General features: G+C 40.3%; 1 protein-coding gene across 3 annotated transcripts in view; it reads left to right on the top strand.

Annotated features, from left to right (window-relative positions):
• Positions 1-20,982, top strand: part of LOC126213561 (zinc finger protein 708-like) — a 451,089-nt gene that overhangs the window by 140,634 nt on the left and 289,473 nt on the right. The window contains exon 11 of one of the 3 annotated variants that reach the window (XM_049941399.1): positions 5,393-5,430. The exons of the other annotated variants lie outside the window; for them this stretch is intronic. Within the exon in view, the coding sequence (XP_049797356.1) occupies positions 5,393-5,430 (38 nt within the window). The remainder of the gene's footprint in view (positions 1-5,392; positions 5,431-20,982) is intronic. 3 annotated transcript variants of the gene reach the window in all.

The following is a 20,982-nucleotide window of genomic DNA, read 5'->3' as shown; positions in this document are numbered from 1 at the left end:
CAGGGGTCGCGTTCTGCTCTATGTTATCCGCCAGACATATTGAGGAAAATGAGTTTTGAGGAGCAGTTCCAGTGTCTCATGTGCTGTCTCTGTATTTTCCCCATCGTCCTTCCTCAATTAACCTCCTGGATTAGTTGGTACTCTGGTGAGGATTTTGTGAAGCCTGGCTTGAGATAAGCACCTTCCCATGCTGGTCACTTTAGAACCTTAAGAAACATTCTGAGATAAATATTACATTAATTATCAGTGAAATCATGATAAGTTGCCTTCATATGCAACTGTTACAGTAATTAAATACAAGGAAATATTTCTATACAAACAAACGTGTCATATCAGGTGAGATTGTAATTTCCTGCTCATTTACATGGTGCTTTAGGTTACTACGTAGCACTTACCAAGTTTGAATTACAACCAATTGAATTTGACACGTCTTGATCACACTGCGTAATAGTTAATTTGTCAAAAACATATCTAATACACATTTGATAAGGATAAGGGTGTAGTGTAAAATATGCTGTCTTTTGGTGTATGGAATTGTGGAGTACATTTAGCTCTGGTCAAATTAATTGAGTAGTTCTAATCAAATTGTAGATACCCTGGATCCAGTTGAGTTCCAGTCAAACTATGTATTCACTGTACAGTTTGATGTATTGTTTATGCTTGTGGCAGTTTTGGCTTACATGTAGTACTATTTAGCATTATTGTAATCAGTGTTTATAAAAGGGCTCTATTTAACTCCTGAAGTTGGGCTGCACAGTTTGAAATAGTACGTTTGAATTCAATTTTAGTGTTTTTCTATATAATATTTGTGAATAATATTTTATAGCTGGAAAGTGACAAATTAGCAGTTGGCTATGCATCTGATTTTTTGAGAGATCAGTCAGCAGAGTTAGAATATTTGATTTGTTGCATCCTTTGTTTATTGCTGTCCCTCACTAATTTTGGCCGCATTCATCTTTTGTTTGTCAATGAGTTTATGATTATGTTTAAATGTGTGACAAAAATTCTACTTGCCATCATAGCACTGACCTTGGGAAAGTCCTAAAATTGCTTAAAGATTCAAGTGCAAAAGTTACATGAATGTGAATTTAAATACTGCCTCACAGTTGTCGGCCTTTTCTCACAGGAAAGTAACCCCAATGGATAGTAGGTTAAAGGCATTTCTCTTGACTTAGAAGGAACGTAGTTCACCAGAGCAAAATATTAAATGTATAGATTTTCATGTTTCAATGTTAAATGGGAAATGTTCAGTGTCAATCAATCCTGTGCATTTGATGGTAGATTCACATTACTATCTCACGTATAATATTTGAAAGTTTGAATGCATGACAGATTTTCAGTTACCTTCATTATTTGTTCAAATTAATTTCCAGTGGTGCTTACAAAGACTTGATACCATATATTGCAGTTTATAAAATTGATTTGTTTCTTCAAAAAACTGCCTCCAAAATTGAGGTGTGTTACACTCAGATTTAATATAACAAGTCCAGTGTTCCAGTTAAAATTCCCGGTTGCCTTAAAAATGGCCATATATTCAATGCTGCAGGAAATCTATTTCTATCTAGTAACATTGGATTCAATTGGCAGAAGACATGCACCAGTGCAACAAACATGTTACAGGGATTCACAAGTTTTGTTGAGATGTTTCTCTTGGAACACCAGCTGATTGCATACAAATCATTCTGTCCTTCCTCCTCTCTCTTCAGGGATGACCTGACCTTGGCTTATTGGTTACTGTTGTTTCATGTTTTTGCTATTGACTGTGCACACTTGTTTGTGGTTGTGATATGCCATAGTCCCTAGAAGTACTACCAATCTTGAAGACATGCAAAACAGCTTGTCTCACATCAAGCGAGTGTTCTGTTTTGCTATACTTCTAGTTCTCTGCAAGTAAACAATCACTGAGTGAATACCTCAGTCATATAGTTACTGGATACCATACCATCAAGGCAAGTTACAAACTTTCGAGCTAAACGAATACATACGTACATTGTTGTTGTATGATCGTATTTGTTCACTAGATATATAACCACAGCAGTGTGCAGCTATTGATGGAGTGACACTTGAATGCATTGCTCTTTTTTGACTGCATGCAAGCAGTACTGACAGCATAACAACACCACTGCAAAATATTTCTGATCACTGCTGTAGCCTAACAAAACACTCCAAATACTGTTATCTGCATATTTGCAGAGACTCTTTGAGCTGCTTGCTGCAACTTGTTTGCAGTACATATACGATTGCTATGCTTTACTGAGAAGGTACTACAAATATGGAACATTTTTTTTTTCCTGATCAATTACAGGCCAGCTAAGGTTTTACATTTATTTATGCTACTCCTTCTTCTTTACACATTTTTCTTTCCACGCACCTGACGTTCAGTTTCTGTCTTGTCTTTTTGGAACTGTTATGCTGTGGAGAATTTACCAACTCAATCCTGTTTCTGTATTTGGTTTGGTTTTAAATATCTTGCTAATTTATACAAGTTTCTTGTAGGTCTTTGTGCACTCTTGTAAGGCATTGAGATTTTGTAATGGTTTTAGTACTGCTACAGAGTTTTTCTTTTCAGTATGCTAAGACTCATTAACCTTGTAGGCCAAATTTTGTCTCCAGTTATTTTCCTACATATTTATCTATACTTCTGTATTGTTTCTGAATTTAAATGTTTGTGGTGGTATTCTGTTTCCTAACATCTTTTCTTTTTCGTAATTTTCACTATCTTTTGTTGATTCTAAAATTAGTATTTGTGATACGGATGTGTATTCTGTGTGATACAGATGTGTATTTTGGCCAAATGACTACCTTGCAAGTTGGAGGTTCTGCAATTTTGGAGAATGAATTTTTACTATAAACATCTTCTGTTAACTGAAATGCAGAGTCCATCTTTCATAGTCTTCCTCTTGTGGTTCCATTTTCCCCACCATTTGGCTACATGACTTCTCATAGATCCTTAAATTTGTCTTCCTCTGACCCTCCCACACTTCGTATTTGATAGGGATGTTGCAGTCCTGTAGTTACCCATTACTGCTTCACTGCTGCTTATCAGAGGAGACGACTAGTCATGCTTTTCCCACTGTTTTTCTTTCTCTCTGTTCTGTGGTTTCTCTACATTGTCAGCATTGCTAAATTATCTACAAAAGTTGAACAAACAATTTTGAAATTATCAATTTTCTAACCAAGTAGTATTCAACTTCTGGTAGTAGATTCTGAGAACAGCTCCATCTGTTCAATATTCACTTTTCTAGTATAGTCTGAAAGAAGAATGGAGTTAGTACATTGCCTTGGCTAAAGTCTGTTCTTATCTCAAATGAGGCTGTAGTTCTTTTAAGAAGACCCGTGTTGTCTTCTGTATTTCAGATTCTTTAAGAATTTTGAAATAAAGCAGTCTTGCTTGATAGTCATAAGCCTTCTAAAATGTTACAGATGTATTCCAATAGTATTTTGCTCCTTTAGTCCTCTATCAATTTGGCCTTCACAGGACCATCCTGTCCTAAGCCATCTCTGATATATCTTGTATTTTAGAATTCTGCTGTTGTCTCCTTGAACTTTTCATGGAATTTCATTGAATCTTATGTGAACATGGTTATCAGTTATTCTAGGCCAGGAATCTTACTTTTATTATTCAGTGGTAATGGTCAATTTCAACAGATATCTATGTCTGACTCTGGAATTCATCATCTTTTCGGAATTGTGCTTTGTTACTGGCACACAAGCTGTCTGATATTCTCAAATCATATTATTGTTGTCCTCGTATCTTTTTAGTGGTGAATGCTAAATGTCTTTTTCTTTGCAGTTTTCCTTTTTTCTTACATCTAGTCAGGCAGACATTCATAAATGAAAACATTTTCTACCAGGGCTGATATGGAATGTACTTATTCAAAATTAATTTGGCAGTTGTACAATTCTCAAGTGGTAGCTCAGTGTGATGTCTGAATCCTTTATAATTCCTTTTGAGGTACTACTTTCCTTGTGTTAACCATGTTTACAAATTCCATTTTCTTTACAAGATGGGAGTCTTTGTAATCTGTATGCCTAGAAATTGGTAGTACTTCATGTACTAATTTCTATCAAAGTCATGTCATACTGCACATCTTAATATCCACTCCCCAAGCACTAGGCATGACATTTAATAACACTGACGTAGTTCATAGTAAGCTGTCACTTGAGAATGGCGTAAGTCAAAATTCCAGTTGTGAATAAATTCATTTAATAGCAGTTTGGGCAGATAATGTTCTCATCTCCATTCTGTGCCAGTCTGAGGATAAAAGTTAAATAAAATCTGTATGTTCTCCTCTGGAACTTCATCAGATGCTTCTCAACATTGTTCTGAGGACTGTTTTACCTTCTGCATTGTTATCCTGATCTATTGGTGCATGTTCATTAATTATTGTGTACCTCTCACCTAAATATTGAATTATTGCAGGGAGAGAGACTTCTGGAGGTAATGAAAAATTTGGATTTTGGATTGTTTGGGGGAAGAGGCAAAACAGTGAGATCATTGGTCTAATTGGATTAGGAAAGGATGGGGAAGGAAGTCGGCCATGCCCTTTCAAAGGAACCATCCCGGCATTTGCCTGGAGTGATTTAGGGAAATCATGGAAAACCTAAATCCGGATGGTCGGGTGTAGGATTGAACCGTTGTCCTCCCAAAAAATTTGGCACCGTTTGCAACATAATTTCCATTTATGAATGCAGAGTCTAGTTCTGTAGTAGTTTCGCGAATTTCTTCCCTGTGTTCTCTGTGAAGAATCTACAGTTCTCTGATTGTGGTATTTCTTCATCTGTGAATGTGATATTTTGTAATACCAATTTTAACTTGTCCATTTACAATGTGTGAAACTATTTTGAGTTTGCCAATATTTATTAATGTTTGTATATTTAATGGTCCAAGCCTGTATGTAGTTCTGGGTGTGAACTTAAGGTTGGGTTTAGGAGTCACTCCTCACCTCTGCAAGTTGGTCTGGGCTGCCCAGAGCACAAAGGTCCAAATGTGTCACTTACGATAATGGATTCATCTGTCAGTGCATGGCAGTTTTCATAACAGAAAAAAAGTGAAAGAAAACTTTACACAAAGTGTAAGTGCATAACAGATTAAAGATGTTATTGGTCACTTTCCTTTGTGAAGTGTCTAGTAGGAAGTATGGCTACAACCAAATTACTGGCTTGTGTAGTTATTTACAGTACTGAAGACAGTGAGAAAATGGAGAATGAATTCTTACTAACATTCTGTTTCATTAACTGCAACAGTTTATCATGTCCTCTTAAATGATATTTTCAAGCCTAACTTACAGCATTTTGTGGACCAATCACATGTTGGTGGGCGTTAATAGAATTCTATGTATTTACTGTCTCATCAGTTGTAAATAACTGGCCATTTCTTCAAATATTTCAGGTGGGAACCTCAACAAGATGTGCATCTGATAGTGCACGGTAAGTTTTCATAATTCACTGCAGAACTTTTTCAGAAATATAAATTTTTGTTTATTAATTCTAAGAGTACTTCAGTTATAAAATGCACTACTGTAATGATTCATTAATACTATTCTTTGCAACAACCGTTATGTGACTATTCCTAGATAAATAGAGCAAATGTCTGATATCCATACAGGAAAATAAAAGTTCAGGTGGCATATCAGCAGCTGTATTGTGTTTAATGCAGAATGTCACATGAAATCACTTAAATTCAACAGATTCATCTTGATAGGCACAAGCTTATGTCATACTGCAGTAGAACAAGTTAGAAGAAAGGGTGAATGGCTATATATCCAAAAATTGGAGCTGATTCCCAGCTTTTCAGATTAATGAATATAGTGTTGAACACCTCTCTCAATTCGGTGCCACAGTGGTGATCAGGTAATGCACAAGCTTGTAGTGGTTTACAGACCACCATCAAGAAGAAACATAAGTAGCTGGTGCCACTTTCAGTAAGGCTGTGAAGACTTAACTGGTGAATCCTCATTCTCTTTGTTTCTCCTTCGTCCTGGTGTGTTCCTGAAGGCTGTCCCATTCGTTAGACACATTACAGGTGACAAGGTAATGCATAATTGGCAGCTCCAGGTCAACAGGTAGGGTTCTCATGTACCCTCTGATACAGGTCAGGCCCAGAAGGGTGAGTGACTGAGCTGTTACCTTCCCAAATGCCAATTGGTCCCTCTGTCAGGAGTTTGGGGGGGTGTGACCTGAAGTTGCGAAAAATCATTTACGGTGGGTGAATCCCCCTCTGAGGGGGTTCCCAGTTGGAAAGAGCGTGCCATTGGAGATGTTTGCAATCATGGGGGATTCTTTTGCAATGTATCAATCACTATCTTAGCGTGTGTTTACTAAACATAAACAAAATGAGGCTATAGATTTGAAGGCCCTCCCAAATGCACCTTGGTTCCTCATGGTGTCACATACTGAAGAGGGTCATTTCTTTACGACAGCTAATGCATGCCTTATTCTGGAAGGTGTTGCAGTTGGAGGCTCTGTGAAATGTTTCTCATTTATGATAAAGATGGATGCAAACTTAATGCCCACATGCACTCAAAAAAAAAAATAGTTCAAATGTCTCTGAGCACTATGGGACTTAACATCTATGGTCATCAGTCCCCTAGAACTTAGAACTACTTAAACGTAACTAACCTAAGGGCAGCACACAACACCCAGTCATCACGAGGCAGAGAAAATCCCTGACCCCACCGGGAATCGAACCCGGGCGTGGGAAGCGAGAACGCTACTGCATGACCATGAGCTGTGGACCCACATGCACTCACTTTCTACCATTTGCTCGAGTAGTTTTTGCCTCAAAGATTAAGGGAGGCTGTGAAGTAATCACAGTCCAACCATACATTCCAAACCAGATGCGTTCGTACAAGTGTCAACATTATAATAAAACGTGTATCCAGTCAAAACATGGCCAAGTTGTTACTTTTGGCAGAGATGCTCACGAGGGCAGCTGTTCGCCTCCTCTCTGCTGTATCAATTGTAATCCCGTGAATGTCCCAAGTGTCTTAATGAGCAAGCATCCAGGAGATCTGATTGATGGCCATTAAACCCCACCCTGTCACTTGAAATTGTTAGCTAGTCAAAATCCGTGCATTTTCCATCTGGCATTTACAGTACCATTTTTGCTATGCCATGTGTAACAGAGGATATGCCCACCAAGACTTCCAACTTCAAGTCAGTGTTGCAGTAGTGAAATCACACAGGTCACAATAGCATCCCTGTCTCCTACTACAGCTATGCAACAAGCAATCAGATCTTTACATTTGGTGGCAGAATCACGTGCTACACAACTATCAGTCTGAAAGGACAAAAGCAATACTCCTGCAAAGACTTTCTACAGCTAAAAACATACTCTTCATCTGTCAACTAGAATGTTCTAAGAACTCTAACAAAACTGGCTGACCTCCATTTTGCTGGTGCCCACTACCTACTGATTTTTTGCCGTAAATTCAGACTGACCCAGGGAGAGTGCCAATATGTTTGTAGATCTCATGGAACAGGATTCTTCAGCCTCTTCCCCCTGTAACAGTGGATTTTTGAAGGCTTGCACTCAGCAGCCACCAAGGTGACTAATCTTCATTTGTTCCCTCTTCCCCAATCCCCATTATGACTTCTCCAATGGAAAATTCATGGCATTAGATCCCAGGAGGGATTACAGCTGCTCTTGGAATTGCAGTGTCCGCTTGTTTTCTGCTTCCAAGAAAAAAAATTATCCTCACAACCCATTTGACGTTTCATGTTTCTTTCTGGTCCTCTGTGACCTTTACCTCCAAGGACAGCATTCCACCTCATGTGGGAGCCATGCTGGCCATCCATCTCATTTAACATGTGACTGCTAGCTGTTGCAGTCAGCATTGCCCTTCCTCATTTCACCTTTTCTCTTTGCAACATCTACACCTCTCCATCATTTGCTGTTACCAAGTCGGACTTACCCTAGCTCATTGGTCAGTTCCCTCACTCCTTTTTGCTGCTTGGCAACTTCACTGCCCACCATCTGCTTTGGGGCTCTTAGAGAACCTGTACAAGAGGTTCCCTCTTAGCTGACCTTCTGAATCATCTCTTACCATTAGAGCACCCACGTTCCTTTCAGATTCCATGCACATTTCTTACCATTTGGACTTCTCGTTCTGCACTGTCCAGCTCGCCTGTCATCTTTGGAATGTGTGTCTTATAGGACAACTATCCAAGGATTTCCACCCAATAATCCCCAAACAGCTTTTAGAGTTTAGCCAAGAGACAAAATCCAATAATAAGTTAACTTGGCAATACAACTTAAGATCATTTACAAAAACTTTTAAGAATGATGACAGTTGGCACCATAAATACGGAAAACATTAAGAGCAGCAATAAACTAAAAAACATCAATAATAATGGCAACTTGGCACCATAAAATAAGAGAAATTTATTCTGCAAGAACAAATTACAATGGTGCTTTAAAAGATTTTACACCACAGACCAAGATCCAATAATAAGTTAACTTGACATTACAATTTAAAATCATTTATATAAAAGAACTTTGAGAAAGATAATGGCACTTGGCACCATAAAATAAAAGAAGCACAACACACAACCAATAAATATAATAACAAAATAATAATTTGATACAACCAAAGGGCAAGGGCAACTCCCAACACAATCACAGATGGCCGAGCTCTCACACTTGAGAGCTTTCCCACTAGAAACGGTCCCCGAAATAAATGCTGAGAGCTCCCCAACATGCCGCCCACAACTGCCCATCACTTACGCATGTTGGTTATGTTTTGTAACACGACAGATAATATCAACACAAGATAAAATTCAAAAATGGAATAACAATATAACATCCCGACAGCACATGATAACCACAGCGCCGTTAACTCAGGCGCTCTTATCAGGTGCCAGAAGCCAACACACACAAATCTTAATAAACAAAACAATAAAAGCCGAGCACACATGAATAGTCAAACCACAGTCTTAGAAGTGCCTTAACAACACCTAACGCGACTATTCCACCAAGTTAATAATAACACAGTAAGATAAAAATACGGAACATACCACTAAATGCTGTGACACAAACCAAATTGACGAGATCGTGTTGTCCCAGAAGATCATATATACTAAGCAGAAGTAATTCACTATGTGTATACTGTCCAAAACCGCCTTCCTTAGGCAGACTTTACCTAACATGTCAAATGCCAAATATACCATACATGAACGCAACTCCGGGCAGGTAACAGGATCCACCTACATGAATTCCTTCAAAAAGGAACATACAGGCACCACCAAAGGTTACGCTGAGCAGACCGCGTGGGTAACGACCCACTCAGCAGTATAAACAAAAGATACTCCAGTTGAGCAAATAAATTAGTACCAATGAATATCGTAATGTGTCACACAAACACACACACACAACATAAACTTCCAATAACGCCGTCCCACATCAGAATGAAGTTCAGAAACCGCAGCTGGAGCTTCCAGCGGAAAATCTGACGAGCCAACCGAGCTCACACCCTAACCTGGCATACGACTCCAAAATTTAGCAACTGGTTGTCTCCAGGCCAGAGTATCACAGGACCCCACCGGACCTCCACATCGGACAGGCAGGCAGAACAAGTACCCCGACGTCAATTAATCACCACCGCATGGCCAGCACAGCAGCGAGTTGATCCGCCCCAGACCACTCTGCTCATATTGCGAGGTACAACCACCTTAACGTTAGTCACCAGCAGGTCAGGCAGAGCGAACTTCACGTTCCGTGCAATATCCAGAAACCGACTACCCTCTCACTTTCCGCCAGCCACCATGAACACACGCCAGCGACATAATAGCAAATCACCACCGGAGCCCCACCCGCACTAGAACAGCGAACTATAATCGATTATAGCGCGCGCTCGAAACAAGATCACATGATAGCGGCGCGTGCTGTATCAACCTGGAATGACCCATTCCCTCTGACACATATTCAAGTGATCACTTCCTGTGTGCATCCATGCGCCGACTCCTACCCCACCTGAGTGCAAATCCAATTGGCAAATTTCTACATCTACATTATACTCCGCAAGCCACCCAACGGTGTGTGGCGGTGGGCACTTTACGTGCCACTGTCATTACCTCCCTTTCCTGTTCCAGTCACGTATGATTCGCAGGAAGGACTGCCGGAAAGCCTCCGTGCACGCTCGAATCTCTCTAATTTTACATTCGTGATCTCCTTGAGACATATAAGTAGGGGGAAGCAATAATATATTCGATACCTCATCCAGAAACGCACCCTCTCGAAACCTGGACAGCAAGCTACACCGTGATGCAGAGCGTCTCTCTTGCAGAGTCTGCCACTTGATTTTGCTAAACATCTCCATAACGCTATCATGCTTACCAAATAACCCTGTGATGAAACGCGCCGCTCTTCTTTGGATGTTCTCTATCTCCTCTGTCAACCTGACCTGGTACGGATCCCACACTGATGAGCAATACTCAAGTATAGGTCGAATGAGTGTTTTGTAAGCCACCTCCTTTGTTGATGGACTACATTTTCTAAGGACTCTCCCAATGAATCTCAATCTGGCACCCGCCTTACCAATAATTAATTTTATATGATCATTCCACTTCAAATCGTTCCGTACACATACTCCCAGACATTGTACAGAAGTAACTGCTACCAGTGTTTGTTCCACCATCATATAATCATACAATAAAGGATCCTTCTTTCTATGTATTCACAATACATTATGTGTGTCTATGTTAGAGGTCAGTTGCCACTCCCTGCACCATGTTCCTATCTGCTGCAGATCTTCCTGCATTTCGCTGCAATTTTCTAATGCTGCAACTTCTCTGTATACTACAGCATCATCTGCATGGAACTTCAGACACTACTAGGTCATTTATATATATTGTGAAATGCAATGGTCCCATAACACTCCCCTGTGGCACGCCAGAGGCTACTTTGTCTGTAGACGTCTCTCCATTGAGAACAACATGCTGTGTTCTGTTTGCTAAAAACTCTTCAATCCAGCGACACAGCTGGTCTGATATTCCGTAGGCTCTTACTTTATCAGGCGACAATGCGGAACTGTATCGAACGCCTTCCGGAAGTCAAGGAAAATGGCATCTACCTGGGAGCCTGTATCTAATATTTTCTGGGTCTCATGAACAAATAAAGCGAGTTGGGTCTCACACGATCGCTGTTTCCGGAATCCATGTTGATTCCTACAGAGTAGATTCTGGGTTTCCAGAAATGACATGATACACGAGCAAAAAACATGTTCTAAAATTCTACAAGAGATCGATGTCAGAGATATAGGCCTATAGTTTTGCGCTTCTGCTCGACGACCCTTCTTCAAAACTGGGGCTACCTGTGCTCTTTTCCAATCATTCGGAACCTTCCATTCCTCTAGAGACTTGCTGTACAGGGCTGTTAGAAAGGGGGCAAGTTCTTTCATGTACTCTGTGTAGAATCGAATTGGTATCTTGTCAGGTCCAGTGGACTTTCCTCTGTTGAGTGATTTCAGTTGCTTTTCTATTCCTTGGACACTTATTTCGATGTCAGCTATACTTTCGTTCGTGCGAGGATTTAGAGAAGGAACTGCAGTGCGGTCTTCGTCTGTGAAACAGCTTTGGAAAAAGGTGTTTAGTATTTCAGCTTTACGTGTGTTATCCTCTGTTTCAATGCCATCATCATCCCAGAGTGTCAGGATATGCTTTTTCGATACACTTACTGATTTAACGTAAGACCAGAACTTCCTAGGGTTTTCTGTCAAATCGGTACATAGAATTTTACTTTCGAATTCACTGAACACTTCACGCATAGCCCTCCTTACGCTAACTTTGACATCCTAAGGCCGACTGGAGGCTATACCCCTCCCTCACGACCTTTACACAGCTGTGAAGAACACGTAAAGTATCTTCCAAATGTTATCCTTATCGCCGAAGAATGTTCCATACCGTTTACTTCAAGTTTACTGTAGTGTGTCTTGGTCCCTGGTGGACTGAGGCATGCAGCGATATGATTCGCTTGGGGAAATATGCTCTCCACATTTTGAACCATCGTCCTGATACATCTGCTAGAGGGCTGGTATCCTCTGTAGTCCGTACATGTGGGGCTTTAGAAGCTGTCTGCCCCATTTACTAGAGGAAGTTTTGAAAGATAAAGTGGTCTCAAGGTTTATATGGTTTGACTTGTCACACACATTTATCCACGAAAACGGGTTGCCTGAATGCTCGTCCTGGGTATCATTGTCTTTGCTATCCCAAGCAACCATATTATGGAATCACCCAACAGGTGTCTCAGCTCCCTTTTCGCCAAGGATTTTACACTTTGTTACAGTTCCACACAAACGTGTCTCCATGTGTGGCGTCTTCAGCGTCGTTCCTATCTTCTTTTCTCGTGAAGCATGGACAGTGGCTTTCACTTTTCCACTGCCAAAACCTTTTGTATGAATATTTGGCTGCGTAATGAGTTTCTTACACCATCTTTACATCTTGCACCTTTCGTTCTTCCATTCATTGAAACTAGAAAATTCCTGTTGCTAATATCTGATAGGAAACTTATTTGGTCCTCCCATGTATTCTTACCTGGCTGTACATGGTACCCAGTTCCTCAGTGTCCTACATCTCATAAGTGGTACTTCCAGGGGAGCGGATCAGACCACCCTCCTCCATTTTTTTTAAATCCCATGTCCATTCATAACTAGACTGTGGGTGTTTAGTTCATTCCTCTGCACCTCTGTTCATCATTTGCTGTCTTAACACACTCCACCATCATGGAATATGTTTCACCACTGGTGGCTTTTACGCGAGCCCGGTTGAGAGTCTATGCAGAATATGCTGAACAACTAGTCATACTGGCATGATGTCCTCCTCAGTGGATAGGCATGCTGTTTCTCTTTGACGCCTGACCACTCATCTTATTCCCTCTTATTCCATGACTCCCTTATCTTCTAGTATGGGTCATGCCATTCATCTCAGTTACCTCGTGGAGTTCAGTTTTGGCTTCTGCTTTGCAGCTTAATTTCACAGTACCTGCCACATTCCTGATGGTTGTGAACCCTTCGCCACCTTGGCTTCATGTAGCAGCCCAGATTCATTGTAGACGTCATGTTCTTCACTTTTGTAAGCAAGACTCACTATAGGAAAAAGCGCATAAATAATATGGACTAATCTGTCGTCGAGGTACAAAATTCATTACAATATTACACTCTACACGAATTGTACTGACTGGCAGTCGGTTCACCAGTTGGTAACTCAAAAATTTTATCAGTATTATGCACCATCACTTGTCCCTCTGAGAAACCTAGTAGCCATCCTATTAAATATTTGTGACTGAAGTCCGCAATGTGTTTTGTTTCTATCTTTGATTTAAACATATTAACGTTTGCCTTCACCTCATACCTCAAATCCCTTAACAAAACGTTTCAAGTATACATATGAATTGTCAGTGTTGCAAGTGCCAAGAGGCATTGACACAACTTCCCAATTCTCTAGATGCAATTTATTATTAATTCAGTGAGGTTAGCTATGCTTTCGTATGTTTCCAGCCAGTCAATGCTGTACATCGATACCCCCTGCACATATATTGGAGGCAAGTAGTTTGCTTTCAATTTAAACCAATTAGGATTAGAGTGAACATAATTTCATCGCAGGTTCAAATGATGTGGAGACTTGCATACTGCTGGTTTTTATGCAATTTTGAGGAAAAATATCATGCAGAAATATCCTCAGAGGTATGAACCGAAGTCATGGTAGCGTCGAACATTGTACATCAGCTGGTTCCTATTGGTGAAGTGACAACACAGTTCTTCAGGTGGCCTTAAATCACCAAGAGCTCCATACCCCAAACAACATCTAAATTGACAGTTCCATGTTTCTTGGATTTCCACATTGTCTTAGGCAATGTATCCTTTATAAACACGCTGTAAAATCTCGTGATTTTAAGTTTGCTGACGAGTTTAACCAGATCTGTGTTATTAATCCTTTTTTCCAGTATCATTTCTGTGGGCCTTTATGTACAACCAAAGCCATGTAAATGTAGGCCTTTACCGATAGCAATGGCCTCAATGGTCATATTATGCCTTTCAGCTGCTTGTAATTACTCTTCGCTTTTTCGGGCGTTCTTTACTGCTTGAATTATATCAGCTCTCCTAGCTAATGAAACCAGTAGCTGACAGCCTAGCAAATGCAGGTATCAGAAACAGAATTATTCCACCAGCTGTCTTTGATATTTGTAGGAATGTGGGCGTTTTACCACATCATTTCCTTCCTTCTTTCTGCCGAAAGGCACCGTTTGCAGCTTTCACCAATTTTTTTAAATATCCCATAGGCTTTTCATCTTCTTTAGTATACAGTGAACTGAATTCAGTAATGCTTGAAGGTTTGTCCAGTACCCCATTTAAGTTCGAGCAAACATTGCCTTATCAACCACATATTCAGAAATAGCTTGTGCTGCATGAATATCTGTTCCTTGACATACCTGTGTAGCCTTATCAGTGAATATTTGCTCTGCAATACGGTGATCTTTGTCTGTAGTGTAGGCAATGATGTGCACTTTGTATACATTGTCCAATGCATTAAAGCCGTTATCACCATAAGCTAGGTGCTATTTTAGTTTTGTTCCAGCTCCACAGAAATTGTATCCAGAGATATACACTTCTGATGGCAGATTTTCGAGAATACAACTTCCAACTTCGTTGATACGTTTCGTAGCACTCATGTCACACTACTGCATGGTTTCAGCTTTGCTTTTCGAATTACATAACAAATTGTGGGTGTTCACTCAGCTGTTAAGCTTTGATGAGAAACTAAGCCATTTCATCAATGCCCTTTTCCTTTGACATCATATGACCCGCTCTATGAGGAACATAATGGGTTCAAAGCTTACCTGTAATTCCTTTGTGACTTCAATAGGTTTGCTCTTAATTCTGTGGTGAATAATGCGATTATACTCGTCGATGATTTTTGGCTGTATGTTCAGCCATTTGCACATACATTGAAGATTAAATTGCTTCCACATTCCATTTTTGATGGTCTAGTTCAACCATTTGGCAATACTAGTTTCCAAATATGAGAATGTTGAGTAGTGGTTTATCCCACTTAATTCGAATTCTGCTTTGAAATGTCTATCGTAAAATTCACTTCCATCATCTGTCTTCAAGGTTGATGGACAGTCGATTTATTCCTGTCAGCAACAACTGTTCAGAAACCTCTCAAACCTCCTTCCCTGTCTTTACATTCAAAGGTAAGGCCCAAGCGAAATTGGAATATGCCTTTGACTGCGAGACGTGCTTGACGCCATTATTTGATTGTAAGTAGTTTTGCATATCCAAGAGATCAGTCTGCCATGCATAATCCATTCCTCGTATTATCAGATATATTCTGCATGCAGGTCTGTAAAGCTCATGAACAACTCTCTCCACACTTACTCGACGATGCATAATTTTCGTAGCCCAGGTAAGATCGATAATATTTTGTTCATGTGATCTGCAATCTCTTCACCAGCTAAAGCTGTAAACAGTCTTAATCGATCTATGATTCCATTTAGTTACCATAATTTATATATTCTAGATGTAGACTGTTTAGTGTTTCAGGCTGAACTTCGACTATTTTACCTGCACTAGGTGGAGTTGCTAATGCTGGTTCAGTTAAAATCCTGTATCTGTCGCTCTATGAGACTTCCATTCATCCTTTTGGGGTTTTACATGTGTTGGTCATATGTGATATTGGACCACGTGTTTTTCTAGTTTCAGGGTATATTTTTAACAGTCGACATTTTCAAAATTATTAACTGTAACAGCCTAGGCAATCTTTCAGATTCCTTGTTCCCAATTCTTATTGCCTTCTTGCTTAAACATATTGAGTGCTTACCTAACAAATACGGTATTGCCCTGATGACCTCATATGTTCTTTCTTAACTCGGCACTCCTCCTCCTCCTCCTGTTTCTGGTTTCATCCATAGTCCATGACAGCTCTTTCAGCCTGTCAGTTACTGGCTGAAATGTTGCTGAGGGACACTGGTCTCGTTGCAGTTGACCTAACTTTCACGAAAGTAACTTCTGTCAAATTGTCTTCCACACCCCAGTTTTTAACATTACACTCCTTTGACAACATGCTGCTGCATACTCATCCATTTTTGAGACAGTTTACAACTTACGTATATTCTGAGACAGTCGGTGGTGATGGGCGTGAAGTGCCTTAGCTATCACATTCTTGTTCCACATATGCGTTGGTTTTACATTGACTCCTTCAATTTTCTCGTTGACGCACAGGTCATATTGCTGAATTTGTGCAATCAGCACTTCACCATTCATAGCACCTTCCTTGATAAGACATTCAGTTCCATTAATTCAGTGTTGATTACCTCCATTTTTGTCGAACGCACGTGCTTTGCATCCTCTGAATGAATGTTCAACACGTGTAAATTTGTACATAGTGTACAATATACTGACAGGTGCGTTTTGGTGCATTGCCTTTTTGATGAATCATTTTGAAGTTTTGACTCTCATTCAGTTTAGTAGTTTGATCTGTAACCAGCAAGCTATACTGAGAGTTACTCCAGCAATCCTCGCATATAACGAATTCATTGAGTGGCATGTCAGTTCCTACATGTACTTGGAAAATATGCTTTAAATTCAGATTGTCCTGTTCGATTGTTATAAGGTTGGTGTATCCCAGACCAACAGCTTTGGTATGCTTAAGTATGTCTCACTCAAATAAATTATATTCACTTCCATGTGCCGAGCTAAGCAGAAATGTCGGCGGATATCCTGATTTTCCACAGAGATGTTGCCAAAAATGAATATGCTGTTTGGTTTTACGTTTTCAGGTAGTGGAATATCACTGCTTTTGTTGGCAGTTTAGTATGTTAGTACCTTAACTCCATGCAAAATCTCCTGCAGTAGCTGATATTTTGATTGAAACAGAATTTTTGAAAAATATATACATGCTCTAAGTGGACTCCCACAGGATATGTCAACAGTGTAAAAAGTAATTATTTTCCGCAGCATGAAACCCCAATAACCAAAGCACCTCTAATATCAGGAAGTAATGGTCCATTCGTCTCGTTCTTCAGGTTTCTACCTTCATCACTGCAGGACCAGTCATTTAAAAACCCTTGTGGTAAGACTGTTTCGTCCACTTGGTTATAGTGGTAACTGTTTATGTACTTTGAAATGGAGGGTTTTTATAAACTCTTGCTTACAGCTGGGTATATAAACAAACTTAAATTTGATAGTAATTCAGTGCCCACATCTGGTAATGATGATTCATACATTTCCACTTCCATCAATGCACGGAATGCATCATGGAGTCGAGCTATGGTAGTTTCCAATGAGTGGAGATTTTGGCAAGCTATCGACAGTAAATTACTTGTAGTATATGTGACTGCCATCTTTGCCAACATCTAGCTCATCCTGTACCGCATTTCATTAAAATGTTAAAAATCAGCTCCTGTAGATCTGTGCTCCCTCTGTTGTTAAATATTTTAACTGTACCAACTCTATCCCCTACAGAGATGGTATGATCACCTGATAACATCAGGGGTGAACAAACTTTTCTGTGGAACAAGGCTGACATCTGCTTTGAGACATTGCATTGTCAGTGTCATTGATGCAAAGCGAATATTACTTTTTCATCACTAAATCGATGGTTTTCAAGAAATTCCACATACTAGAACTCCCTATTCGATATTACACTGACAGTAACATGCTTACACCCACTGGTATTCAAACAGTAGGTTTGATTGAACATCATTATGTTGACACCAGATGCCTGCTGCTGCTGCAACGACTTCACCTTTGCTGCAAGGAAAGCATATAGTGTTTGTTAGAAGCTTATTTGCTCATTTTCTCTGTTCGTCAGCATTAATACTTAAATTGGCTCACAATGGGAACTTTTGATGCATGACTTGACGTCCTTATCCTTTGATGTTTGTCACAAGTGAGCGAATTATTTATCAATTGCTGTAAGTATATTTTCGCGACATCTACTACTATTATAGTTGTAATGGTATTATTATTGTTATTTTGCTTCAAATCCCGTATTTTGTGCACATGTGTGTATTTATCAGGCACATTTATAAGCTTTATAAACTGTGTGGTCCATAGAACCACTGGCTGAATTGCATCACTCCTTTGTTTTGTGTTACTTGCAGCGCTTAGATCGCCCAATCCAGTGGTAGCTCTCATAGTAGCAGCAGTAGTACATCAGAGTACTGTGAGCTGACATGTTTTCATAAGAAGCGACTTATTTTAAATATTGTCTGTGTTCCTTACCTTCAACTCCTATACTTCGTATATGTCTGTTTATTTACCATGCCAACTCTGGTATGGACAGATATAGTAATTGCTGTGTTCAGATGTGAATGAAGCTGGTGATTCTTCGCTCACAGCTCCAGGTAGTGTTGTCCACCAATTGGTCCACTGCTGCGGTCACCTTGGGTACTGCCTATACTGAGATTGACCTCTCACTTGGTCCGCAGCTCGTGGTCGTGCGATAGCGTTCTCGCTTCCCGCGTCCGGATTCCCGGGTTCGATTCCCGGCGGGGTCCGGGATTTTCTCTGCCTCGTGATGACTGGGTGTTGTGTGCTGTCCTTAGGTTAGTTAGGTTTAAGTAGTTCTAAGTTCTAAGTGACTGATGACCATAGATGTTAAGTCCCATAGTGCTCAGAGCCATTTGAACCTCTCATTTGTGGTCGAGTGGGAAGTCATTCCAGTGTGTGGGTGGCAGTGAAAGAATTTCCATGTTGCTGATCGGATAGCCTGCTCAGTTCGTCTGATGAACAATTTGATTTCTGTCTATGGCTGATGAAATCCATGAGCCAGATGAAGTCGCTTGCCATGTTCCAGAGAAAGCCTCTCAGTGTGCAAGACAGGACAGAGGGTAGTATTACTGGTGATTGGAAGCTCCGGTGTTAGGTGTGTAATGGCACCATTTAGAGAAACGACTGTATAGGAGGGGAAGGAATCCAATGTGCATACTGGGAGGAGCCTTTACAGATACGAAATGGGTGCTTCTAGATGCCATGAAAGACATGGAATAGCCAGCAGTAGGTGGTGGCTCACGTTGGTGCTAACAATATGTGCCACATTGGATTGGAAGAGGTTCTCTCAGGTTTCAGGTGACTGGCTAGTAAAGACTGCCAGTCTTGTGTGCGAGATGAAGGCAGAGCTCACCATCTGAAGCATCATGGGCAGAACTGAAGGTGGTTCTTTTATACAGAGTGGAGTGAAGTCTGAATCAGAGTCCCAGACAGTTCTGCAGCTGTGTAGGTTGCAGATTCCCCAACTAGCGTCAGAAGGTGGTGGATTTACGGATTCAGCTAAATGGCTCAGGAGTCAACTACACAAAGGAAGCAGTTCCACGAGTATGCGGATGTGTAGAGGGGACTGGGCTTTTTTAAAATTAGAGGGTATTTGGTAAGTGCAGAAAGTGCTTCAGTTTCAAAGGCTGCAAGTAGAACACCGAAAGAGGGTAGATACAACACAGTAAGTATCGTAGCTGTAAATTGTCGTAGTTGCATTAGAAAAGAACGAGGGCTCAAAGTGCTAACAGAAAGCACTGAATCTCAAATCGTTATAGGTATTTATATAAGTTCAGCTGAATTTTTTGAAGAGACCTAAGCATGTTCACAAAGAATAGATGAAATACATTTGGTGGTGTAGTGTTCATTGCTGTTCGGAGTAGTTTACCTTGTAGTGAAATTTAAGTAGATAGCTCCTGTGAGGTAGTAAGGGTAGCGATCAATTAAAAGTTCTGATCTCAGATGTCATGGTCTATCTGTAAAACTACCTCTTCCTGACGTTTCGTTGCCTACTGGAGCCAACATCTTCGGAGGTGAGTAAACGATGGCTGCCAGGCCATGGATTTCCCGTTTATATAGTGTGCATAGAAGGCACCAACATATGTCACGTGGGGCAGACTATAAGTCTATCTCTGACTAACATCATTATTCTTGAATGAATGTAATCGATCGTCACATCATTGGAACAAAGTCGACCACAATATCCTGTCTAACTTTAAGCCGTCCTCTTTTGTGATGAAATCATTGTGGTGTTACAGAATTTCTATAGCTTTCCTATACATACGTGCATAATAATCGATGTTCTGGCTAACACGCTTGTCTCACTAAATTTTATTTCATGACCACCTTCCTTAAAAACATGTTTCGGTACAGCTGATTTGTCGGTATATCCCAGTCTACAGTTCCTTTTGTGTTCGGTTGGCCAAAACTTTCCCAATACAGTCAGTAATATTGTGAATAAATGGAAGAAAAACTTTTCCAGCTGACAGTTGTTGCTGCATGTTGTCACATACTTTTCTTCTGGGATGAAGTGCTCGCTCGATGTCGTTGTCGGCGTATCCATTTTTCTTAACAGCCATTCGTAAATGATTTAGATCAACTTGAAAATAAACTTACTAGCTCTGTCCACCAATGTTTTAATGATACCTGTCTTCTTCCTGGGATGATGGTTCGAATGCTTATGGAGGTATTAGTCGATGTGTGTTTCTTTTGTATATACCTTATGCCCTAGAATCCCATTGCCTGCTTAATTGCTGATACGTCCAAAAAATTTTGTTGCCATCTTCTGTTTCTCCATAGTAAATTGTATCTTTGGATTAATACTATTCAGATACACCAAGAAACCTTACAGTTCCTCTCTACTGTGATTCCATATCACAAAAGTCCCATCCATGTACCGACACCACTTTCAAGGACTTTTTCTGCCTGACTGCAGTGCTTACTGTTCAAAAAATTCCATGAAAAGATTAGCAACAGCTGGACTCAGAGGGCTGCCCATGGCCACGCCATCTGTTTGTTCGTGAAACTCATTATCATACTGGAAGGCGCTTCAGTCTGGAACCGCGTGACTGCTACAGTCGCAGGTTCGAATCCTGCCTTGGGCATGGATGTGTATGATGTCCTTAGGTTAGTTAGGTTTACGTAGTTCTAAGTTCTAGCGGACTGATGACCTGAGATATCAAGTCCCATAGTGCACAGAGCCAAATAAATCATGGACAGGCAATGTTGGGAC

Source organism: Schistocerca nitens, chromosome 11, assembly GCF_023898315.1.
Source record: "Schistocerca nitens isolate TAMUIC-IGC-003100 chromosome 11, iqSchNite1.1, whole genome shotgun sequence".
Classification (NCBI taxonomy): domain Eukaryota; kingdom Metazoa; phylum Arthropoda; class Insecta; order Orthoptera; family Acrididae; genus Schistocerca; species Schistocerca nitens.
Note: the sequence above shows the minus strand (reverse complement) of the source record. Positions and strands in the feature narration are given on the sequence as shown.